A 25,060-nucleotide genomic window follows, 5' to 3' on the forward strand; every position below is an offset into this window, starting at 1 on the left:
CCGCCGTGTCTGCAGATCTTCCACCAGTTTTATATTCATGTCACGTTGTCTTGTAACGTTTTACAGTTTATTTAAAACACTTTGTGGGGACATCTAAAAATAATAATAATAAAAAAATTGAACACGTCTAATATGTGATGGAAAATATGTGAATTAAAAAAATCAAAGTACATTTCTGATTTCTTCAACTGATTTATGACACAAATCAGTTTAGTTGATCATTTGACACAGTGCTCTATTTCCACACAGAAATTATGCATTTGTTGTTGCATTTGTTTATCTGCTCAAATAAGAAGTTGCCTGGGAAGTTAAGCATTTGTCACTTTAAAAAATGTATATAGTATGAAAGAAATAAATATTATCAGCATATATATATATTTTTTAGACTTTATGTTTGGTGATTTTTAAGCCATTTTAAAACCTTATACACTCTAATATACACCATGAAAAGTTGTACAGCGTCTTCTTAAAGTTTAAAATAAGGTCTCACTTTTATTTTTAATATGTAGATATAAATATATATATATATTTTGTCAAAATATATGATCATATGGTCAAGAAAAAAAAAAGGAGACAATCAAACATCTCAACATAAACGTTATAAATAAGCATCCAAGTGAACAGATTAATGTATACAATGGGGCCTTTAGATCTTGCCTTCATCGTGAAAGCATTTCTTAATGCTAAACCCAGTTAGCGGCAGCCACAGCCCTCCACCACCATTTCCTGATAGTTTTTCAAGACAACCCTGTCAGTCTCATCCAGGTAGAGCATTGAGATGGCACTCAGCTCGGTGGGCACACAGCAGGCCTTGGGGATATTGCTGTTCAACGAGTTGACCAGTGTTTGTACAATAGCATGGTTTGTGGAATTCAGATGGTCGGCTAGAGGGAAAGGGCAATCCCCATGACAATAGTAGGCCTGATAGCCCGGTGGTGCCACTATCCAGTCATTCCAGCCTACGTCACTGAAGTCCACATAAAGCGCATGTCGCCGACAATTGCGGTTGCGCTTACGGCCTCGCTGCTTGGGGCTGCGTTTGGTTCTGCGTGTCAGTGGGTGGCCTTTGCCATCATGACCGAAAGTGACCAACAATGGACGCAGCTGGTCCCAGTCTTCTTCTGAAGTTTGGTGCAGTGAGCGGCTGACGCGCACATGCTTGCCTTGGTGGCGCGGTGTTCGGTTCAGATGCAGAACCTCTACAGCGAGTCCATAGTTTGGCTGCCGCTCCTGAGTCCAACGCAACACAGCTGGGCTCACGTCAAAGCTTTCCCAGCTTGTGGTGTTATGACTAACAAGGCGTGTGTCCAGGAGGCGTGTGATCAGCTGCCCAGGCCGTGGTGGTTTTAGCACCTCATACACATTGATCCTATGGAGGTCCTCATTTCCCACATGCTGGGACTCCACACCAGGCTCCTTAATCTGCTGCCTGTACAGCCGCAGTTCTGCTGTGGAAAGCATCTCTTCCTCAGGAATGCTGCTGAGATTAAAGAAGAAGCGCAGCGGAGTCTCGATGGTGTACGGTGTGTCTGACGGCACTTGCTCCATGTGCTCTGAGATAAGATGAGACACATAATGTAAACCAGACATGTGCAGAAAAGACCTTATGTGAATATTTTTAAAGCAATTACTTTGTATAGTTTTGCACCTTGTACATAATTCTACTTGCGATAGGATGTAGCTCTTTTACTGATAACAATAGGAATGGAATGCTTTTCTTTGGGGCTTTCTGTGCTAGGCAGGCCAGTTTAAGACTGGCGTTAAATATGGCCTTTCTCCTACTGGCAGACATATTTGCTAGTCTTTTTTTATATACTGTCCTGGGCAGCATCCATGTACATATGCCCCCTTAATATGATCTTATTCAAGAAAATGTATTGCCAACAAAATCAATAAAAAACAGAATAATGAGTATTTCTGGTGCCATGCTGGTGCTTATTTATCACCTTGGCATGGTGGATTTGTTTTTTCATTGCTCCTGGGCATGCTGTCTGCCTTAAATGCCCACACTGTTGGCAACGGGACTTTATTTAGAAGTCTGCAGAGTAGCATTAAAGATAATTGCATGTTGAGGACAATCCCTCAAAAAGATCCACATAATTGAAGACAGAGGTACACTGCTGTAGAGCGATTTTTTAAGTGTTTGCTCTGAATAGTATTTGAATATCACATAGAATAGCTTAAATTGGTCTTACCTTCATGGTGGAATGCTCTTACAGTGTTGGCTCGGCTAGTGGACTTCTCAGGGTATTCAAAGCTGACATCATGAGCTTCAGCCTCTTCCACTTCTCCTGACTGGAGCCTATAGAGGTCGAGCAGGTACTGGGGGACCACTGCCGACCGGCTGGGCCGTGGCCGCCTCTGCAGCCCAAACATGTGCAGCAGCGTAGCCTCAAAGTCGCGCAGCAGTTCATGACTTTGACCTGGGTGATTGCCCAACGCCTTTTTCTTCCCTTCCTCGGGTATTAGACTAGCATGGCTGCTCTCTCCCAGTACAACTTGGCATAATAAAATGACCATCAGCATTCGATTACCAGGAATCATGTTGTCTCTGGTGGACAAGACAGAACAAGACAGACCAAAGGGGAAAGGGACAGCAGAAATGGAAAGGAAAAGACAGGAAGAAAAAGGAGAAAGAGAGGAAATGTTTTAAGACAAGTATACCTATTAACATCACCACCAGCATCAGTTTGGTTTTTCCTGCATTATAATTCCCAGTGAAAACATTTTAGCAGGTAATAATTGCACTGTCTTGCTTATTGCTTAAGGTCAACGATTACATACATAACATTCTTTTTATCTACAACAACATCTATAAACTCTTTGCAAATGGAATTCGAGGACCCATACATTCTCCTTCCCTCTCACGAAGCAGGATGATTACACAAATAAGACAAGAGCAGCCTCAGGGTCAGAGCAAACTCTAACTCGATAAGAAGCAGAATCCCTACAAGCATTACCTGACTAAGGCCAAACAAAGGACTACTTTTCACACATTTCCAACTTTTACACTAAAAGTTGTAAAGGCACAATTTATTATTGTTAACTTTGAATGACCAGGGCTTATTAATTCATCAGTAATATAACTATTTAAATCCTAAAAGAGCAGCTGTATCAGACGTCAAAATTGGTTAGGTGTAGTCCACTCACCGACAGAAAATAAAGCATGGGGAAACAGTCCATGTTTGTTGGGAGCCGATACGGGACGGGTTCCTTAAGGAAATGCTACGTGGTGCTGGGAGGTTGCTTGAGACTGGAGACAGTTCTGTCCTGAAAAATAATGTTCAAACCAGAAAGCATTATAGATGTTTCACGTCCTACCAAGCTTTAAGAAAAACTTTGGGTAACAGAAAAAATCATGACATAAACAGACTACCAACAATTTATGCCCCAGATTACACATCACAGCCTATTAAAAGTCATATCAGAGGGCATGTGATAGCAGAGTCCATTAAGCCTTGAAAAGGAAGCTTTTGTGAACAAATGCTTTTCATACTTCTCACAAAAGCCTTCACCCAGAGTTCACCCAAACTGGACTATTAAATGAACTTGTGTCAGCACATATCGTGAAACAGCCTTTAACAAAGTATTTAAGTAAATGTATTCCCAAAGTTAAAAACATGTCCAATACAGTTATACAAGTTGAAAAGGGCCAAAAAAATGGTATACAGTTAACAACGTGACCAAAGTGCAGCTGGATGTTCAGTCAGTCAAATTTAGCAGGGATAACCATAACATATGAATGCCTAATCACTAGTCAAGTACTGTAAGGAAATGTGCTTGTTAAATTGGCTAATAAAAAGTGTTCATCCTAAATGGCCCAAATCAATGGGTCAGAGTGTCAAAGCATGCATTTTGTCATCTTTTGGATCCAGTTCTACTGGACCAAGCCCAATCATTACAACAGAAATGATGCATAACAACAAGAACGCAGCATGTGTGTGTGTGTGTGTGTGTGTGTGTGTGTGTGTCACAAGTACACAATTGTTAGCATGTTTTATTGCTCCATTTGCTTGTTCTTAATGCAATCAGGGTAAGAGTCTTGATTCAGATCATGGTGGTGACCCTTGTTTGACCCTGTATGCACAGTTGTTATAGTGTGCACCTTGGATGGGGTTTGCATATGTGTTTGATCATAGAGTTTAACTTTCCAGAGATAAGTTCAATCAAACCAGTTTCCCATGTGTGAGGAGGTGGGGTGAGGGATATCAATGTATTTTACTAATATATTACGGTTTACTAGGTGTCAAAGCCCATAAAAGCTTAAATGCACAAACGAACTATAATAATTTTAAAATGTAACTCCAGGTGTTCCATTTTACCAGAGCAAAAAATCTATGAAGAATTGAAAATCATAAAATTTTCATTCTCACTGGCACAACATATTGTTAAAGCAGACACGCGCACACCTGGAGTAAGTTCAGACCACAAATTCTTGCTTAAAAACCAAATGTGCACTGTCCAAAATATTTACAGGATTTTGTGTGAATGTGCTTGAGGATAAAGAAGAGCTATGCAAGTTCTTTTGCAATGAGAGCAGCTTATGGTGCAATTTGGCTCCAGCAGCTTGCTTCCTCTGGTTTGGCAGAGTCCTGTGGGCCTCACAGCATTTGACTTCACTTTCCCTAACCTGACTTAATGAGAGCGTACTATGCACATGGCCCTTTAGATGTGTTTCCTGAGGAATTTGACAGGGAACCGGAGGGAGCAGGCTACCACAGGAACAGACAATAGTAAGGACCCAATTTTAGCATTTTATCTCTGTCACGCTTCATTCAGATCTCCCCAGAATGCTCTTCAGAACTTGCCGCTCCAGCTCGAGGAAGGTTTGTATTGCTGTGTTGTCCCCTGGTTTGGGCTCTAGTGCACAGATGTCTAATGTATAACAAGCCCTGGAGTTGTTAAGTTGTTATGGTCAGCTGGAAATTTACATTCTAAAATCTATGAAACAGTGACAAAATGTACTATGAATAACGAGTGAATAACATTCTCTTCCAGTGCACATGCTGATTAGAAGGTTTTGGAGCACACTTAACTTGTCACACTGTTTACATTCCAAACACTTGATTTTGCCAATATTCTGCAATTCTCAGAATTTGCTGGAAACTAAACAAAGAAAAGCTGAACTGCACACTATCCATATTTCAGGTTGCATAATATTTATAATATTTGCACTGCAGAAATATGAACACTGTATCAAAATAACATACAATTATGGGGGGAAGCAAAATGAATGCAGAATACAGGATTTCTACATAAAATAAAATAAAAAAACAGAAAATCATCAGATGAGCTTGTTGTTTACACTGTGTTCTGTGTGTAACTACATCTGTAGGCAACTGTATTTAACGAAATCTTCCCTATTGTTCTACTACATTTTTACGTTTCCTAAAATATAAGAGGTAAAAATATACAAAAACCAAACATCTCGGTTTGGCAACGTCAGGCTCCATGTAGTTGATTTATTACCAGAGTAAGAGCTCTGATGGTGATCCGGTTTGAAAACCTGCTTATGTTCCCATTTTAGCCCTGATGCCCCTCCACCCGCAAACCCCGTTCTGCGCAAAGATTGAAGAACCCCTGTGAGATTGAAGAACCCCTGTTGAAATCTCTAGCGCCCAAAGGGGCAAAAACCATCAGCGCACAGGAATTCTGCTTCTGCTTTAGCCATAGAATAACAAAACATCATAATATGATAAGCATGTGGTGTGATGTGTGTTTTTTTGTTTTGTTTTTTTAAATACTTAATTAGGTTAACACTCTAACCAGTTAATTATAGGTCTGCTATTAAAGTTCTCATATTCTCCTGCAAGGTTCTTGTGCGCTAAACGAGAAAACCACATGGACCGATAAAGCAGCATCTGCCGCCAGTGGGTTTGGCGTTTACACAAAAACAACAAACTATTTTTGCCAAAGCGCGTGAGTCTTAAAAACTTTATTTTCCTGACATTTTATGAATGCACTCGTTAAATTTAATTTAAATCTGCGGGATTTTTGTCGAATTAAGTCGAAGGTCTGTGCGCAATACATTACTATACCAATTTAAAACTCTTCCGGCTTGTGTGTGTGTGTAAAAGAGAGAGAGAGAGAGAGAGAGAGAGAGGGGTCATGAACAGGCAGGTGTGTGCAGGGAAAACTGGATGGCTGTCCAACCGTGCAAAAAAAAAAAAACATCCTGGTCCACATCCTCACCTAGAGCATTAATGATCGAGCTTAATGCAACGCGCTTTTCTTTAAAACAAGCAACAGATGTTCAATGGATAGACCTTAGATTTGGAAATAAATATTTTTAAAAAGGTATGGTATGAGGAAATGTAACACGTGTGAAAATATCACAGAAATCCACTCCAAGTGTACGTGTGTGTGTGTGTGTGTGTGTGTGAGAGAGAGAGCTCACCATGAGTAGATGCGCGGAGCGTCTCCTCAGCACGAAGTGAAGTGAGCAAAGGCGCTTCCCAGAGTCACAGCGCGCGGAATACACTCGGGATACACCGGCAGGAAAGCAAACCAAGCCCTTTTTGGTTAATAGTCCCGATATAAAAAGTCCCTATATACGGACACAGCTGAGTCCATTGGGCTGCTGGGTGAAAAGACCAATGAGACACTCGGCTCCTATCTCCACTAGTTCATCACACGTTTATCACGGCCACTCTGATCGCGCGCCTGATGTTGCCTGCAGTTTTTATGTGGCCGCCCACTTGAGTGGCTGTTCCTCCTCCTCCTCCCCGTCTCCCCCCCTTACACACACACACACACACACACACAGAGCCCAACACCTACATAAGTTCGACCGCCCACACCCGTACACCCATAAGGATCCCCGGAGAACTGAACAAAAATCATACCGTTTTATTATTACAACTGTTACATGCCCCTGTTTTTTTTTTGTCTTTAAAAGAACACACGGCGGAACTTGTCATATTTGGGTAATATACGGGTGGCGCACCAGCTCGCTTGGCCGCCACATGTACCCTATTAAAATGCCTTCAGCGCGCTTACAGTGTACAGGTTCAATACACACGCGCGCGCACGTACACACACACACACGGCGAAAAGGAGAATAGTCAAAACATCTTGCAAAACATATTTTCATTTTTCAGTTAACAGATGCAGCTTTGTATATAAAGAAAAAAAAGAAAATCACCTTTCCTCATGGGTGAAACATATCATTTCTTATTATTATGGGAATACTTAGTCACCATAAAGTCCTAATGCCCACTTTAGATATACATACACAGAGATCAAAGTGATAAAGTGGGTTTATCACCTTGTCAGTTAATTTTCTAAGCAACACAGGTGTACAACAATCCAAATCCGACCTCCTTATCAAAGAATGGCTTAAAAAATATATAATCATAAAATACACCCTCTCTGTGGGATAAAATCTTATGCTATAAAATATTCTAGATCCCTTGTTCTATAATCATCGTCAGTTAAATAACAAAATGTACACAGTAAATATTCAGCACTAAACAAACTTAATGCAAATGATCAGGCCTGATCACCGAATGCTGTGTGTGGCAGTTCATTTACACATCCATGAGCCTGAGGAGGTCACTAACAAGCAGTCTGTGAAGCAATTATGTTGCCAAAATAAGCCTGTGAAAGTTTCTTAAAATGATTCTTTAGTGTCTAATTTCATCAGTAGGTTCTCCAAACGGCTTCGTCACCTACAGCTCTTATAGAATGTCATCGCTGCTTAGGACCAATTAAACAGCATCGCAGCACTCGCATTGTTACGTGACCTTTCCAGGAGAAAAGGAGATCAGTGAATGTCCCTTATCACCACAATCACTGCAATTCTCCTTTTGCCCTCATTCTGCCCACTAAAGGCCCTGTACGTGAATGAGTCCTCACAGACACCCGCTCATTAGCATACTGCTTCCCTGTCTGCTGCATTCACTTTAGAGACACAGGAGCAGAAGTTACCTTTAACTCATCACCACCCCCTCCGAATCCGAATTCACTGTAAAGAAAAACTGCTCACACGTCACACACAAGGGCAAAAAAAAAAAAATCTACTGGAGTACTGGAGAAGGGGCTGGTGGGGGTAGGGGTCTATCATTACGACCCCGTCATTACGGTTGTTATGTAAATGTGATGAAGTAACTGCTCACTCAGTCCTATACATAGACAGTTTGTCAACCAGTAAGTAGACTATAAAGCAAACTCACTCTCTATTCATGAAACATCTTCATTTATTAGAATTTGTCATGTTTATTATATAGATATCTCTAAAAAGCAATGACCGACAGTGTAACACGGTGCACTGAGATATGGACAGGGACAACCCCCACCCCATCCCCATGGCTGGCTAGCGTACAACAGCACAACATCTGCACGCTCACAGTTTCAGCTCAGGGTGCGCTGCACTCCTGACACTTTGTCTACACACATACACCCTGGCCAACAGCCCAGCTGTGTTCTGGTGGCTGAGTCGACTTTTTCGCTGGTTTGCTGTATTAGTTAATTGTCAGTATAAGGAAGCACTTAGGCATGCTGTACTGGATTAACACTGTAGATGGGGATGAAGCATCCTCTATTAAATTTTTTTTTAAAAAGTTTTAAAAAGTTTTTAAAACTTTTAAAAAGTTTTTTTTTATTCTCAGCGATATGTCAGTTACAAACATAATATCTTGCAGCTATGCTAACAATATATTACAGGAATGAACAACTGTAAATACCGGCTGACCCTCACTTTAGATACCACATGCTGCAGCTCGCATCTCACACGTAAGGTACTCTGCTGTACTTAAAAAAGAAATGAAATTCATGAGCGGCCTGTTCTTTAAAATATGACAAGTTTAAGTCATGTAAATGACATTTTGATTCATACACGTTTACATTCCATACAAACTTAAATAATTATTTTGATTGTGTAAAGCTGCTTTTTGCGACAATGACAACTGTTAAAAGTAGAAATGAATAACTGGATCTAGCTTGTCTATATCAATTTTAGATCAGACAACGGTAGTTAGTAGCAATCATTAGTTTAATCACCTCAAAGTGTCTCACCTGCTCTACAATGTTGAATGAGCAATGTTGACATCTCACGTTAGTGTTTTCATTTCAAGTTGGTAGCTATTAGTTCAATTAGCAAAAGTGTGGAAATTACACCTGATGTAGTAACATTCTACCAATGATTAAACAGCAAGAAAATTGGGGTTAAAAGATAGTCACTTACCTACATTTTTATTTTAAAACAATGTCCATTTTCTTGGAATTTTATCTCGCACACCTTGTATATTTAATCGTTTTCCATCTGTACCTGAAGACACACCAAATAGAATTGACAGATGATTAAGCGAGAAGACGATATGACTGACTTTAGAGATGATGCTGAAAGTAAAATTAGTCATACTCAGAGGTAAGAGTTCTGAACATTCAATTTCTTTTTTCGTCGGTTGTTATAGCACCAGAGTGTGCGTGCTTGTGTGCGTGTGTGTGTGTGTGCACACATAATTGAGGTGTGCTCTGAGGCGTTGACCAGACTTAGCCTCCTGAGATCACAGAGAGATTGCCTCCCGTGGGTGGTTCTGCTGCAGGCATTATGTGCAGGAGGGGACTGAGATTCCCTGCCCCTGCTTAGCTCCTCTCAACACCAAGTCAACTCCGTATCTACCATTTGGCACTCCTTCGCTCAAAACCAATGTAAACCGCACCTAATAGGGACACCTTAAAAGGTCACTAGTTTGTCCCAAACGGCTTTTATCCTGCCATGTTTGGTATTAAGTTCTGACGAAGGTACATGAATCATCAGCTGTCTGGACCGTGATTGTGTAATCCCCGAACTATTTTGCATCATTACCTGGTGTCGTGTGATTGAAGAGGTTAACTGTGTGACATCTACTGTTGGGTAATTGTAGAGGTCAGAAGCACACCTCTGTGGAGGAGGCAAATGTGAGTCAGAGAGAGTGGATAAATCAAGCTCAGAATCTTCTCACGTGTGAACTCACATCCACAAACAGTGACTTCAACAGCAGCTTAAAGCTGACCTCAGAGAGAAGCTCTCCTGTGCAATGTCACAACACACTTTACTTTTCTGTCTGTTCTACTCTCCCCTCAGTCAGCGCCAACTTCTGTCTCTGTTCTCCTCTGCCTTCAGCCAGCTCGCTAGTAGAGACACGCGCCCTGCTCATTGATCAAACACAGCTTTTGCAATGCCTCCTTTTTTTTTTGCTGGAACATTCTTTGGGCCCAGCTTCCTTCTGGCCACCTGTAATGGCCTGAAACACACTAAGAACAGTCCTAATCCTTCCAACTCAGCTCACAGCTTTTAAAGTCTGTAAGTACTCTGAGGTTTGGTGTTTGTGAGGGAGGAGAATAAAGGATTGGGCAAACTATTTTAATCCGTGTGATGGAAACGGCATGTAAACTTCAGAGTCAAAAAGCAAACTCTTAGGAAATGAAGGGGAAGGTCGGCCAGGATTTTTTCCAGGTTGTTCGTTTTTTTTTTTTCTCCCCCAGCTTCTGATACACTCAAACTCGCATTACATCTCTCAACGCCAGAACAGAGCAGTCACAGCTACTCACTCTGTCATGTCCACACAGATAAAACATTTTAACAAACACAGACCGTTTTATATCCTACACTCATGGATGTGTACTGGAATTATCAGTGCCATATCTTTTCCTGTGCAGTAAAAAGATTTCATGTTTTATAAAAATCAGTTGGCACAAGGTTTATCATTTTCATTTCATAATTGAAAAAGGACGTCAAACATCTTGACAATTACACGTAAAAAAAAACAAGACTATCTAATGATGGTCAATGATGAACAATTATTATTATTATTATTATTAAATTTACATTTGTTAGATATTATTACTGGAATAATTCTTCCAATCATATACAGCGATAATGCAATTCATCATGTCACCAATTTAACATGCAATATATTAGTATCTACTATTAAATATATCATTTTATGTTTCAGTGAGCTTATTTGTTAAACTGGCTAAATGTCATTTTAAATTTGCTTTCACATAATCCTACTAACAGCACTGTCTATGTCAAACCCTTCAAAGGACAAACCTGTTGCTGACATTTCTTTGTTCTCTAAATTTACAGTTGGCAGAGATGGAAGGATGGAACTGGTCTCCAGTGGGCTAAGTGACTGACAGGCCTCTAATGTCCTTCCATCTCCTTCCATCTTCCACCTCCTGTCACCGGTGCTAAGCAGCTCCTGGCAGATGTTATCAGAGCTGTTTGCTGAAGAGTGAGTTGTCCTGGGCCTTTTTTAGTCAGCTGCCACAACACTCTCCAGACCCTTCATAGAGTGCAGCAGTCCCAGCTATACTTGTCTGCTCTGCTAGTGGGGGGTTACAGAGGGGACTTTTCTCAATGGATTAAAAAGCTTTTTTATCATGGGCTAGTATGCCACTTGGAGATAGCACTTTAATCTGAGAGAACAGATTGACATAGTGGGACCAGAGCAATGCACAACTCACAGTCACCGTACTGTGTCTTAGTTTATGACCTGATGATTGCCTGCCAGTCAAATGCTTCAGTGCCTATATGCTCCAGTGAAATTACACTGAAGCTAGATTTGTCTGTCTCACAGGCAATAAAGGCTGTTCAATTTGATAAAATCGTGTTTTCATTAAATGAAACACTTCATTTATACAGTATATAAGATGATTGTGCAACCCCAAATGATGACAAACAAACGACTAAAAGTGATCACTCTCCTAATGATTCCAATATCCTTGGATTAATCTGATAGAGATGAGTATATTCAGTTTATTGATCTGCTTTTATTGATTCTGGACATTAAATCCTATGAATGTAAAGCTCTTCAAATACACCATATAATTAAAAATGTATCAACAGAAGTATTTGAACTATTCTTTCAATCAAAAGAAGTTGAGTATGTTTCGGAAACCAGATGTGTTACTTTCTGATGCTGATGAATCGAAATAAATCTGTACATCAAGCTCTCTTCCATTTTCTGCTCTTTCATTTTTACTGCACATGAATATCCTGAAGGCCTCTCCGAGTTTCAGGCCACTGAGAACCTCTTAAGTGGATGAGCAAGTGTTAACTGTGTCTTTTTAAACCTTGACATTTAATACTCAATATAAATCACTCCGGGGACCTGTTATTCTTTCAAGAATGTAATTACATACTTTCAAATAAAACTTGAAAGAGCACAACACATTTTTAAAACACAGTATGTGCTCTCCGGACAGCAGGAAAGAATTCCAAGCAGTCAGAATATGCTAACATCCCAATGTGGGTGAACCATGGGATTTTGGCAAGATAGCGCGGGAAGCAGTGAGGCGATTAGCTCTTCAGTCTGGACCGAAAAGACAGAAAGAGTGATTAAACCCGAGTGAATCACAGAATAGTCATGTAGTATGCACTAGGGAGCTTTTTGCTGTAGCCCCAAAAGTAGAGACAACTTTTAAGTCACATGTGCAATAATATTTTGAAATGAGCTCATTGACAAAAGCGAGGGAAACAAGTATAGAACGTTTTTTTTTTTTAGTTTTTTTTTAGCCATAAACATTGTAAAGGGATTAGTTTTTAATTCACGGTTTGAGTCTTTACAGCTCAGGCTGTGAGTGAAGTCTTCCAGCAACCATACTTCATTTGTCACCGGATGTTGTGAGAACAGCTCTAAGTAATTGATAGAGTACTCTGTTGATGTGGGGAAACAGTGATTAAAAAGCAGCATTTTTATTAACAATCCATCACGGAATTGTTTATTAAGTTCTCTGTCTATGCCGTAAGTGTTTGTTTAACAAATTTGGTAGAATTGTTAACACTGTACGGTAGTTGCCTGCGGATAGACGAGCAAAATCTGATGCAAAATCTGTGAGCAGGGAGTTTTTACGTGTGTTGTGAAAAGAGTTTCCTTTAGCAGAACCACAAATCTATACTGTGGGCAAAAAACAAAACAAAAGAAAATTCCTTCGAAAATGTCAGCGCTACTGAGACACGTCTCCAGTCAGGAAGTATACGTTCAGGTTTATGTGCCTGGCCCACTGACGCTAAGCTCTCCCCCAGTGAGGTCACACATTTAAGGAAAATGCTATAGTGAGAGTGCTGAGCGTCATCTCTGCTGCTTGGTGGAGCAGTGTGTGGTCAGGCAGTTAGGTCATTTTGTGGCTGCCAGATTAAAAATCACCAGTTTAACCTCCTCCTCCTCCACCCCTCCTCCTAGCATTTCCACATTTCCAGTCTCTCTGTGGGACACAATGTATTGCATGTGAAGGCTTATGGAAAAAGAGCAACAGCATGAGCCAAAGGCTTCAGGTTTGACCTGAGAATCATAATTAAACAAGGAGGATATTTGACTCACTTTAAAGAGAGTCGCTCTCGGCTTCTTTCCGGACGGCATGTAATTACCAGGGCAAGCGCTGCTGAAGCTCTGGGAGTGGTCAGGATGTCTTGGCAGAACTCGGGGCAAAATAGCTTTCTGCATAAGTATGGGTCTGCCTTTGGCCTTGTTTGAAGAGCCACTTACTGATACTACCTCACACAGAAATACACACAGACACATACACACTCCGCCGCAAATGGCCAGCTGAATTGCCAAGACTTTCCACCTCAAACTAAACATATAAACCTTGACTGTAACATCCCATTACAGAGCATGCCCTCTGCAGTGTATAAACCTGCCATCAGCTAAAAACTTTTTTTTTTTTTTTTTTTAAACTTCTACTATGGAGAGAGAACAAAGGTTATTGTGTATGTCTTTAAAGGGCTTTGGGCAGGGGGTTTCACATACTGTAGGTGACCTGCATCCTCTAATTTCTTAGTAGATGCTTGATTGAAAAGGTAATTTATAGGTGCACTTGTAATTATGGGTCATTTTGCTTACAAGTGCAATTTCAGTTTTGATAAACAAGTTCCTTTTCCTGAGCAGTGCTTATTTCTGTGCTTTGATATGTATGCTCTAAGCGATGAACTCTGTTTAGGTTTCAGGCCACTTCGGCATTATTGTAACAGGTATGAGTCCTGATTTGCCATGGTGGTCAAGGCCTCATGCAGCTTTTCCCATATTCTTTAGATGTGTGCTATAATATGGAGGTTATGAACGCCACATTTAAGGTCTTACTGAAAAACTCTGGTGAACGATTCTATATGGCAGCTATGTGCGATGTCCAATTACAGGAGGAAATCCAAAGAAGGAAAAGAGTTTGTTAAACAAATACAGCAAACTTAGAGCCAGCAGGTCTCATTAAACGCCACACTGGTGATCTACTTTCAACCCACGACTTAGATGCACACTGACATGACCCAAATTTTCCGCTGTCGATAAAACTGTAAATAAATGAAAAGGTTCATCTTAAGTGAGTCACACACTTTGGGCCCAGGATTTTTACAGGAAGAGACAAAAGATGACTGTAGCTGTGGATCATACAGGGTTTTACCATGGCAAGAGCACAGAGTTTTGGAATCCGAGTGGGGATCCATTGACAGGAGGGCAGCATTAAAACATTCCTAATAGCATGTTCAAATTAAACTAACATTAACAAGCGTAAAGTTCCACTCAAGGGATTCCCCATGCCAAAACTCTTAGTTTTACTATTTAAGTAAAAATACTCCACCTAACCACCATTTCCACTTAAATCAGTCTGTCATTTGGGGGGAAAAAACTTAATGACAACCATTTTGAATGTGTAAACGATTTAACTTTAAATAGTATTCAAATTGAAAAGGCATGGGATCATAATTCCAAACAACGGCTCACAATTATATCATGCATGAGTTAAAACGCCAGCAGCCTCAGACTTCCCACTAAGATTTTTGCCAACACAAATGACTTCCTTTACAAGCAAGTGTAAGACGTTATTGGTGATCTTGATTTTCGGGAAGCTGTTATGAACCCCCTCCGCTTTCCCACCCCAAGGCGACGCTGAGGTAAGCACCAACTCCCTGCTCTCCTGCCGTATTTTTTTACCCTGGAGCATCCGGAGAGAAAAAAGTAAGCACCAACTAGGGGCCTAGCTGTCTCCGTGGCAACAAGTAAAACATGGCAGCAGTTGACGTTAAGCGGCAAATTTGTTGCATTACCCCATCGGTTTCCCCTTAAGTGCCTTGCCTTATCTGCAGGGAGCCTCCGTCTCAGCAGGGAAGAGGAGGTAAGAAGAGGAGGAGGATGAAAGGGGAGCATCCCTGGATCTTCGGCAAGGTCTTGAACAGCCTGCCTTGTCTGGTTTTAGCCCCATCACCAGCGTTGCCCACAGTAAGCTTCCCAGCAGGACCTCAACTTTTAGCAGCCTGTAAAATAGCCATTTTATTGCACTGTATCTGTTATTTATTTCTCACCCCGAGTAAGAGAATCACAAGCAGTTGGCCCAAGCAGCTGCTTGTGCCAGGTTCAACTGCATTCAACCGCAAGATGATTTGCCGCCTGTTCTTGGCCCATTCGTCAGAGAACGGCTGCTAATTATCACTGGCTCACTCATTGGTGGGACCAGATCCAAGGAGACACCTGGGTACTGGCTGAGCCAGAAACCACCCCCTTCCCCATCACCCCCCCCCCCCCCCTCCCTTCTCCTCCACACACAAACCGCCACACACCAATCTCCAGCAACTGCAGAAAACATGATTAAAGCTTTAGCCTCTTGGGGGTTTTGATGATAGTACAACAAACATTTACACAGGCAGTCTCATTTTAGCTGCAGAGAACAGAGTGGGCTGAGGTCATAACGTAGTAAAGTACTGTCAGGTTTGTATGGCTATTTCGGTCTTGATTTTCAAACCAGCCATGTTGTGCCTCCTAAGTAAAGACACCTCCATCAGGTCGACCATAGCCATTGTTATTATTGCTTGCATCTGCTGGAAACCAAATAATGGCGAGTGGTCACATTTCATCAAGCTGCAGGAATCAGGTTTGTAATTTGAACCACACACCTTCTTTGAAATGTGACATCACTGCTTTTAGACTCACATCTTGTGTATTTGCCAGGGGTGAAAGCGGACATCTGGGCAGGGTGTGGGCCATGGCATAGTTAAAGCAACTTTTATTTACATGCCTGTGTTTTGTTTGGGTTTGTGTGCCATTTTCGAGTTGTTTTTTGCGTGACAGACTCATTTCACACTAATTGCTAGGCTTAAACAGAAATACTGAAGGATGATCTGCAAAATCTGATGGAATGCTGATTTCTCCAACAGACAGGCAGAGCCACACTTGCTATCACTAATACCTCGAATCTTCTAGCTCACTTTAACCCGGCCAGAGTAACAGTAGATCCCCCACCTTTACACTAAATCCAGTGACATCTTACTGCAGCGTGACACAGAGGCCATACTCTTTCTTGCCTTATGAAGCCTGCTGAGGATAAGCGCTATCTCACAGCTGTTAGCTGAAAACTCTGAGGTCTTCCTGCATAAATTTCACTGATATCACCTCCATCAGAGGCCCATAAAGCTGATTTATTATAAATACAACTCTCTGGTGTTTACTGCATGCATTCTTGTGCCTGCAACATCTTCGAAATGAGCACTTGCAGGTGCTCAGTGTTCATCTTAGTGGGGCAGTCTGAGGAAGAGATACACACAGACACACACACAGACAAAAAAAAAAAAACCTTCGGGAGCTGGGGAAGGAAAAACAGAGCAAAAGAAAGAGACAGAGAGATGAAAGTGGCTAGGAGTGGAGAGATAAATAAGGAAGGATAAAAGATAGAGGGTGTTCGAAAGTAAGAATAAAGGAAAAAGGGAGAGAAAAAGAGAGAAAGATAAATTAAAGCAAAGGGGTAAGAAAACATGGCAGACATCACCCTGGTGATTAAGCTGAGGCAAAGTTGATAAGGATAATGTGCTACGTGTTATGTTACTTGGATCGTCTCATGTTCACAGCCCACTGAATAAGTCTGAGGATGGGGATGGTGTGTGTCTGTGTGTATGGATGGGGGAGGCATTGCAAGAAGGCATTGCTGCTACTGGGATAAAGTAAGGCTGAAAAAAAATTGTTTCCCTAATATATCCATTGGAGTTTATTATTGCTTTGTTAACTTTGTTTATTGTTGTAATAATTAGCATACACTATTAATTATAACAATATTACAATAATATCATTGTGTTTATTATTCGAATTCTATACTGTGCCCAATTATTTAGTCCAACAATATAGCAAGACTAAACTATTTCAAGTGCATCTCCTTTCGTGAAGAAACGGGACATGTCTGCCTCCGCTTCGTGATAAGGCGGTAAAAGATGCCCAAATCCACAGTCAAATATCCAAGGTGCATCAATTCATATCAACTCACTATCAATTATTTTTTTAATAACAATATAGCAGACAAACTAGGAGGAAAAGAAAAAGTGCTCTTGGCATAAAGTAAAAAAAAAAAAAAAACATTAAGCAGTTTAGTAACAACAAAGAGCAGAACATAAAAAAGGGAAATGTGAGAAATTTCAGAAATGTGAGGGAGCTGGTTGGTGTGGATACAGAAAGAGATTTGACCAAACCCAACAACAGACCTTACAGAACAGAGAGACAGAGAGAGAGAGAATCCCAGCTATTCAAAACTCCAACAATGAAAAAATGATTCATGTATTAACCTATTTACATTATTGTCAGAATTACATTTACATTTAAATCCAGAATTTCCACTTAAAAATTTAATACACTAAAAACATTTGGTAAAAAAACGACATAATATCAATATTTATTTATTTATTTATTTATTTATTTAATTATTTTTACATTTTGTACATGACAAATTAGCATTAACCCCTAAAGATTAAGATAATAATCATCAACAGGTTAAAAGGTGCCTACATGCTGAGAGTATCAGAATTAGTAAAAATATTTACTTCTATTTTAATGAACATTTTTTTATAGTACAAGCTTAACTCTCTATAGGTTTACAGTATTAAAAAAAAAAATCAGACTCAAAATTTAACCAAGTTCACTATAATTATACACTATAAGCTATGAATACACCATAACTTCCATATAAAGCTTCAGCTATGATAAGGTATTAATTATGAGAGACTTTAGTCCTTAAATAAGTAGTGTGGGAAGACCATGTGTTTAGTTTGTCATCATAGAGATCTTTAACAATGCTGGATGGAAGATGGATCCACTTTCTGTCCTTCCTGAGTCCTCAAATCCACACCGTGCCATCATTCCACTCGGCCTGCTCTGGGGTGTACATGATGAATGCTCTGAGATTTCATCTCTGTGGGTGTTTCACTCACTGCCTGTACTCAATTAGTTTCCTGGATGTTTGTGGAGCATTTTTGTTGGTGCTACAGGCATATGGGATGAGAACAGAGAGATCAGATATGGCCAAGAGAGAAGAATCGCAAGCATTTTGAGACTCTCATGTAAAAAGAGTGTCTTGAAAGTATGTCCGGGTTTCTTAGGGTCATGTATTGAATCGGCCAGCGTGGCTAGACACATAAGCTTGTCAATCCCTGGGCCCTGGGTGACTGAGAGTGAGTGGATTTGTCTGAGGTCTCGGTCACCATGGCTGAAGACCCTGATGGAGACTCCAGGGGAACGGGCATCCCTCATCACCACTCCACACCCAGGCTGCTGGAGCGCAAAACAATTAGCCAGTGTGTGAACAAGGCCTTGTTTATTGACTTAGTGGAGAGACTTTATTAACCCAGGCTGTGTTGAATGGGAGTCACCTGCTGTTCACACTTAGACTGTTATTGTGAGTAGGGTTGGAGACGGGAGGGCCCTTATGATGCCCACTAAAGCCTGCTGTTCCTTTGTCCGAACCACCTTCAACTAGCAACAGAATAGTTCAGCCTGCATAGCAACACGGCTTTTATTCAGCAACATTGTGGGATAGACAGTCTCAATCACTTGTCAACAATGCAATTACGCTAGCTGTCACCAACTTCTGTTAAACTATATTGTGCGTGTCAAATTAGCAATGCATTGGCATTGTTGCTCGTACAAGCTCTAAGAAGTCGCTTGCACACGATCGTTATGTGATATATGATGTTCAGTAAAGCTATGTCAGGCCTTTGATGTGGTGTAAATGTGTTTCGCTGCTAAGTTTGAAATGTAAGGTGACATGTCCAGGGCAGGAAAGGATTCAAGGCTCATCCCAGTGAGTGAGATTTCCTCTAAAGTGCATGGTGTCAATAGCTGACTTTCAGCGAGATAGATAAAAACACAACGGCCTGGTTTTTATCTGCCTCCCAGGGACTAGTGCTGCAGATAACAGCTATTACACCGACAACCGGGAGGCGTGTGGAGATGCGTGGGCTTATCTACGGCTGCCAGTAAACTGTGTCTGTGTATGTGTGTGTGTGTGTGTGTATGTGTGTGCATGCATGTGTGTGACCCATTATGTCGTTTCTTTGCATGCAACAATGTTTCTCCAAGTCTGTGTGTATTTATTTGGGGCTTGAACAGGAAATTAGGTAATTGGAAACCAAGAAAAAAATTTCAGGGAAACATTAACAAATGCTCATGCTGTGGACATTTACCCCTTAACCTGATTTAAACCCAGTTTAACTGCCGAAATATAAATGATGATGTCCTATTTGGCAAACATCTTTTCACCTAGTGAATGTCATTTAAGGGATCATCCAACATTAAACTTGTTCGGGTTCATGTTCACCATTCAGTAACGTTTGTTTATACTTTACATAGAAGCCCAATGAGAGGCTTGTAATATCTATTGTTCTTTGTCAGAATCATAAAACATCATCGCTGTAAGTGGATAATGGAACTGTTGTTGTAAGTCGAGATCCACATACAGTACCAGTCGATAGTCAAAACATTCTAAAAACAATACTCGATTTAACCTATGGCATCATGTAATTAAGTAACAACAACAACAACAACAACAACAGTCAGTTGTTATTTTAAGATATGAAGGTCAGCTGATCTGGAATAGTTCTTGCAAGAATAGTATTATCAAATGCATTTGCAAAACCCATCAAGCACCGTGATGAAACTGGCTCTCGTTAAGACCATCCCAGGAACACAAGCCAAAACTAACCTCTGCTGCAGAGGAGAAGTTAATTTAGACTTACCAGCCTCAAAAATCACCAATTAACAACCAGCACCTCAGATCAGAGCCGTTATGAAGGCTTTACAGAGCATAAATAGCAGATACATTTTAATATCAACTGTTCAAAGAAGATTATTGCATATTTTGGATGCTTTCAGCATTGTTTTACAGTGTAGAAAGAACCAAAATTATGGAAAGCCTGTGGAATTCGAAGGCGTGTCAAAACCTTTTACTGTTAGTGTACATCTTATACGATTTTTTTTATGCAATTTTTTTCATGCATGTCACCGCACATATTGTAGACTCATAGTGATCGCAAATCAGTTTTTACCTTCGGTTATCTAAAACACTATTTGCACGTCTTTAAACAGATAACCTACTTGAGACTTTCAGACTGTGTATTTATCCTGCATCATGCAGTGTGTAGCCTGAATGTGTGCTGTGAGTTTCTTATAAAGGATAGGCTCCAGGCCTTGTGCTCCCCGCAACCCGACACAGCGTAATGGATGGAAGGGTGGATGGATTCATTCTGAAAACCGTCCCACCAATGCATATTCTATACAGCTTATAAAAAACTGTATATGTTCTAATCCTAGCAGCACTTTTCTTCAAATAGGGTTAAAAAAACTATTATGATCCAAGGACTACTTTTACAGTGGTTCTAACACTGATATGTATAAATAGGAAAATGTTGGTGGGCATCCTCATCCCTCTCGGAAACATGCCAGTAGGTGGACTGGTTAGTTCAAGTTGTTCTTATGATGTTCCAATGGCCTGTAATGAACTGCTGCATCATTCATGGTGTACAGTATTCCTGACTTTCGTCCAGCATTCCCATAATAAGCTCCATCAGGATAACGTGCGTGGTGAAAATCATTCATTATTAATACAAGTAAGGAACCTTAATACGACCAAGTACAACAAAGAAAGACGTGGGGCTAGACCTCTGCACATCTCCTGCACGTATAGCAATTGTCGTAAAACTTTACACATTTCCTACTACTTGTACTGTTATTTGAGTCGAATGCCAGACCTTGCATGGTGTGCCATTTTCGAATATAAACAAAAATCATTATTGAAGCCCTCATTGCTTTTTTCCTCTCTGATCTGTTTAATCTAAAATGAGCGAGCAAGAGAGATAGAAAAAGAGAGAGAATGAAACGGTTTCTGTGGTGCCTTTCAAGAGAAAGGCCTTTGAGAATGAAGTGGACTAGGCCAGGGAACAGGCAGCAGGCCAGATTCCAGAGCTAACCTATAATCAGCCTAGGACATGTATAATTATTTCTGAGACGTGAAAGAACAGAAGGGAGTGAGAGGGGAGGAAGTGGGGAAGAGATACACAGTAGCAGAAGAACCAATGCTGCTTAATATTTGTTTTATGTTTGGAAAATGAAGAATGTTTATGATGGCTAAATTGGTGGCTAGGTGGTTTAGAAGGGCACAACATCTACTACATATAGAGGTTAAACATGTACTTATAGAAACACTTCACGCACACACACACACACACACACACCTTGCAAACACAGCTCTCCTCCAACCCACAAGCACACAAGAGAGTTTACAGTGGTTAAGGCCCTGACGTTGTGTCCTTTAATTCAGCGCTATTGACTGCTGCCTGTTCGAATGCTATACTGCAGTTTTAACTAATTAGCTGTGCATGTGGGCACCAACAACTCCACTAGCCTTTCTTCAGGAGAAACTGATTTCAGCTCCAGCTTTGAAAACCGAACGATTCCCATAAGGCCTTGTCTGTAATTGAGGTGAACTTGCTGACTTGGTAACTGACCGTAGCCAGAAATACCTGTTTTCCTTTGCATCACCTGTGCAAAGATTGTGGCCAAATCTCTGATTCTCACCTGGCAGACTCTCTCAAGTTTCCTCTTTCCCACAACGTCAAGCTGGCCTGATGTCACACTATTTCCATAAATACGCGGTGTGTATTTTCTCTGTTTTTCCTCAACAACAATCTCTTGCTTTGGAAAATACTTCATCGAAAATAAACCTACCCACCCTAGCTCTACCCCTGAGCTCCCTCATCCGAGCATCTGCATAAGACAGGCTCTTTCTCCAGGCTGACTGGTGGCTCACAGGTAGTAGTGTGCGCGCGGGAGGTGCGCACACGCATGTGTGTGTGTAGGCCACAGACAGGGTCGGAAGAAGGAACGTTAATCACACCTCTCCTGTCAACAACAAAGAGACAGCTTCCTTCAGCAGCAGAGTCATAAAAAAAAAAAAAACTTTCCGAGAAGGTGTCGAACGAAATGCAGCCAAACTGATGATGAAAAATTTACGAGACAAAGGGAGGGAAAAGAAACAGCATTTTCAAATATAATGGACTAATTACACAGCACAATCATGGACTAGCACCTCGTTTCCCCCTAAAACTTAAAGCCTCAAACGTCTAGTAGTTATTTATAGAGTTTCTTTTTTACAAGAAGTATTTTGGGTCCTCCATAAAAAGAGCACTGTAGATATTATATGTTTTTGGAAGCATGTAATAAATAGATGAGTGTGAGAAGAAGAGTGCTGTGTGAAGACGCAGATGGAAGCTGGCATGTTTAGTGTAGCACTATAATGAGGGATGCAGTCTGGCCAGTATCATTGAGTTCATTTACCCTTAGTGGCTGTTCGAGCCAGTGAGATGTTCTCCCACCCTCTTCTTTTTTTCCTTGCTTTTGGCCAGTACAAATGTGTTGTTTCAAGCTTCAGTGACAGAAACTCAAGACTTTCATGGAGTGACCAGACCATGACCTTTTCCTGGGTTATGTTTCGGAGGAGAGAACACGTCTTGAATTTTTCCTGCAAAAGAAAACAGCGTTGGGACTTGAGCTTCTCTCGCGCTGTTCCTTAATGTCCGCACCGCGGAGATCACAGCCATTCCTCCGCCATTCCAACCTTCTTCCTGACATACAACCCCCAGGCCTACAACCTTCTAACCTCTTCCTGTCCTTCTCTCACTTGCTATCCCCTTTTCTTTCTCTCTCCAAGGCTGATACGGAGGACTTTATATAATGTAAAAGCATAGATCATTTATCTCACTCTGTACCGTGATACCATTTCTAAAAGCTCTGCTTCTCCCATTTCTCCTTCACCTCTCTTTGAATCTGAGGCCAAGAATTAAAAGGCACGTCTTCTTCAGAAACAGTTACAGAAAGCAGCTGGACAGTTACTTTACCTCTTTAACAAATATGTCCAGATTTACATCTCTATTCATAACCGGAGACCAGGGTTCCTCCTACTATTCCTTTAAGCTAAACAGATTCCTCTAACAGCTTTTAGAGGCAGTGTTTCACAGTGCATGGAATAAATAACAGAGGAAGCTGATGGGCTGTAGTGAAGCCCGGGGCAGGAAGTGACATAAAGCGAATGACTCTGAGCAGCAGTTGTTTTGAATCTGGTAAATTCTTCTCAGAAACAAAAATGAGAGAGTGAAGAAAGAAAAAAAAAAAGTAATTTGATTAAGGTAATTGCCCACAGCAGCATTTGCAATTCTAAACAAGTTTCATCCCCCAGCCTCAGATGTAAACACTGTGTGCCCTTCGACCTGTGGAGTAAACATCTGCTCCGAGATAAGTTTTCACCCTCACTGGCAGAGTGGCTGACATGACATTCATAAATACAATTTGATCTTAAAAGCAACATCCGGTAAATGACCTCCACACCCCCTCGCCCCCTCCTTCATCTCCTCCTTCAGAAAGCACTGTGTAACATACCACTGGAGTTTCACAAAACATCTGTACTTGTATACACTAAATATAACCAACCAAACCGAAACCGAGCACACTACTGGGATTGCGTGGCTATTAAATGTGATTATCCGTGTGTTTATGCATGGATTGCATTTTTGTGCCTTTTTCCTTCACTCGGCTTTAAGTATTTTGTAAGTATTCAGCTCTGCAGAGATCTGGTTCACCAGTAGGTGTAGCCACATGCAGCACACAAACTGACACTGACCCCCTGTTGAGAGGACGACCCGGGCTCAAGAATATATCCGGAGCTCTGCCTCATAAACTCGCCGAGTGATGGAGACAGAGAGAAGCAGAAGCACAGCAAAGGAGAATCAAACAAGCGGGGACGATGCCAATTAATATGCATGAATTCACTGGCGCAGCTGACTTCTCTCATGTCGGCGAGAATGTAAACACAGAGAGATTCAGACAGGCCGGAGAGAGGTGGCTGAGGAGAGGAGAGGTAAAGATGATGGACTAAAGAAAGAGGCCCTCGCTGACCAGACCACCGCTGAGAAAAGGGGCAGCCTGTCAAGACAGACGACTTCCTATTTCACTCTGATTATCCCCCAGAGGCCCTCTGAGAGCACTATAAAAACCTTCTCATTAAGAAGAGTCACTTTATAGGATCTTAATGAGTCTAGGCTCAAGAGACAGGGAAGAGAGAGAGAGAGATTGAAAGAAAGCATGTGTTCTTGTTTACCAGTGTGTTGAATCTAGCTGTGAACTTTGGCAGGCTTTATGGGAATAATAATAATAATAATATTAATAATAATAATAATAATAATAATACAATAATAATAATAATAACAACAACAACAGTATTGTCATCATCATCATCATTATTATTATTATTATTATTACTATTATTATTAACAACAATGACAATAATTATTATTATGCCACAGTGCTATAATAATAATAATAATAATAATAATAATAATAATAATAATTTGTATTATTATTATTATTATTATTATTATTGTTGTTGTTGTTGTTGCTAATAATAATAATAATAATAATAATAATAATAATAATAACATTATTGTTAACATCATTATTATTATTATTATTATTATTATTATTATTATAGCACTGTGGCTTCAGGTTTGTGTGATTGTATTGGAACCCCATTTAGGGTCTACCCTGTATCATTATCCCATTACCCTGTACAAGATAAGCAGTACAGATTATTATTATTATTATTATTATTATTAGGGCCCAAGCACAATAGGGTGTGTCTAAGGATTTTTTTCCCACCCTTTTGGGCTTTTTGGGGGCCTAAACATGCTGAAAAACTCATGAAAACTGGCAAACAGGTTGGAATCTGCTGCCATTAGGATGCCTGAGAGACTCATGGCCGATTTTGCTGCATGGCTCACACA

General features: G+C 40.7%; 1 protein-coding gene across 2 annotated transcripts; it reads right to left on the reverse strand.

The window, feature by feature from the left end:
- Window positions 1–352: 352 nt before the first annotated feature.
- bmp4 (bone morphogenetic protein 4) lies at window positions 353–6,666 on the reverse strand. Of its 2 annotated transcripts, none has more exons than XM_053509956.1 (4): window positions 6,398–6,666; window positions 3,151–3,265; window positions 2,196–2,551; window positions 353–1,553 (listed from the first exon to the last, which is right to left on the reverse strand). In XM_053509956.1, the coding sequence occupies exons 3-4, from the start codon at window positions 2,542–2,544 to the stop codon at window positions 694–696; spliced, it is 1,209 nt and encodes a 402-aa protein (XP_053365931.1). In that variant the 5' UTR covers window positions 2,545–2,551; window positions 3,151–3,265; window positions 6,398–6,666; the 3' UTR covers window positions 353–693. The 2 variants fall into 2 exon arrangements, with proteins under 2 accessions (XP_053365931.1, XP_053365930.1); XM_053509955.1 differs by having other exon boundaries at window positions 3,151–3,270.
- Window positions 6,667–25,060: the final 18,394 nt, after the last annotated feature.

Source organism: Clarias gariepinus, chromosome 13 (assembly GCF_024256425.1).
Source record: "Clarias gariepinus isolate MV-2021 ecotype Netherlands chromosome 13, CGAR_prim_01v2, whole genome shotgun sequence".
Taxonomy (NCBI): Eukaryota; Metazoa; Chordata; class Actinopteri; order Siluriformes; family Clariidae; genus Clarias; species Clarias gariepinus.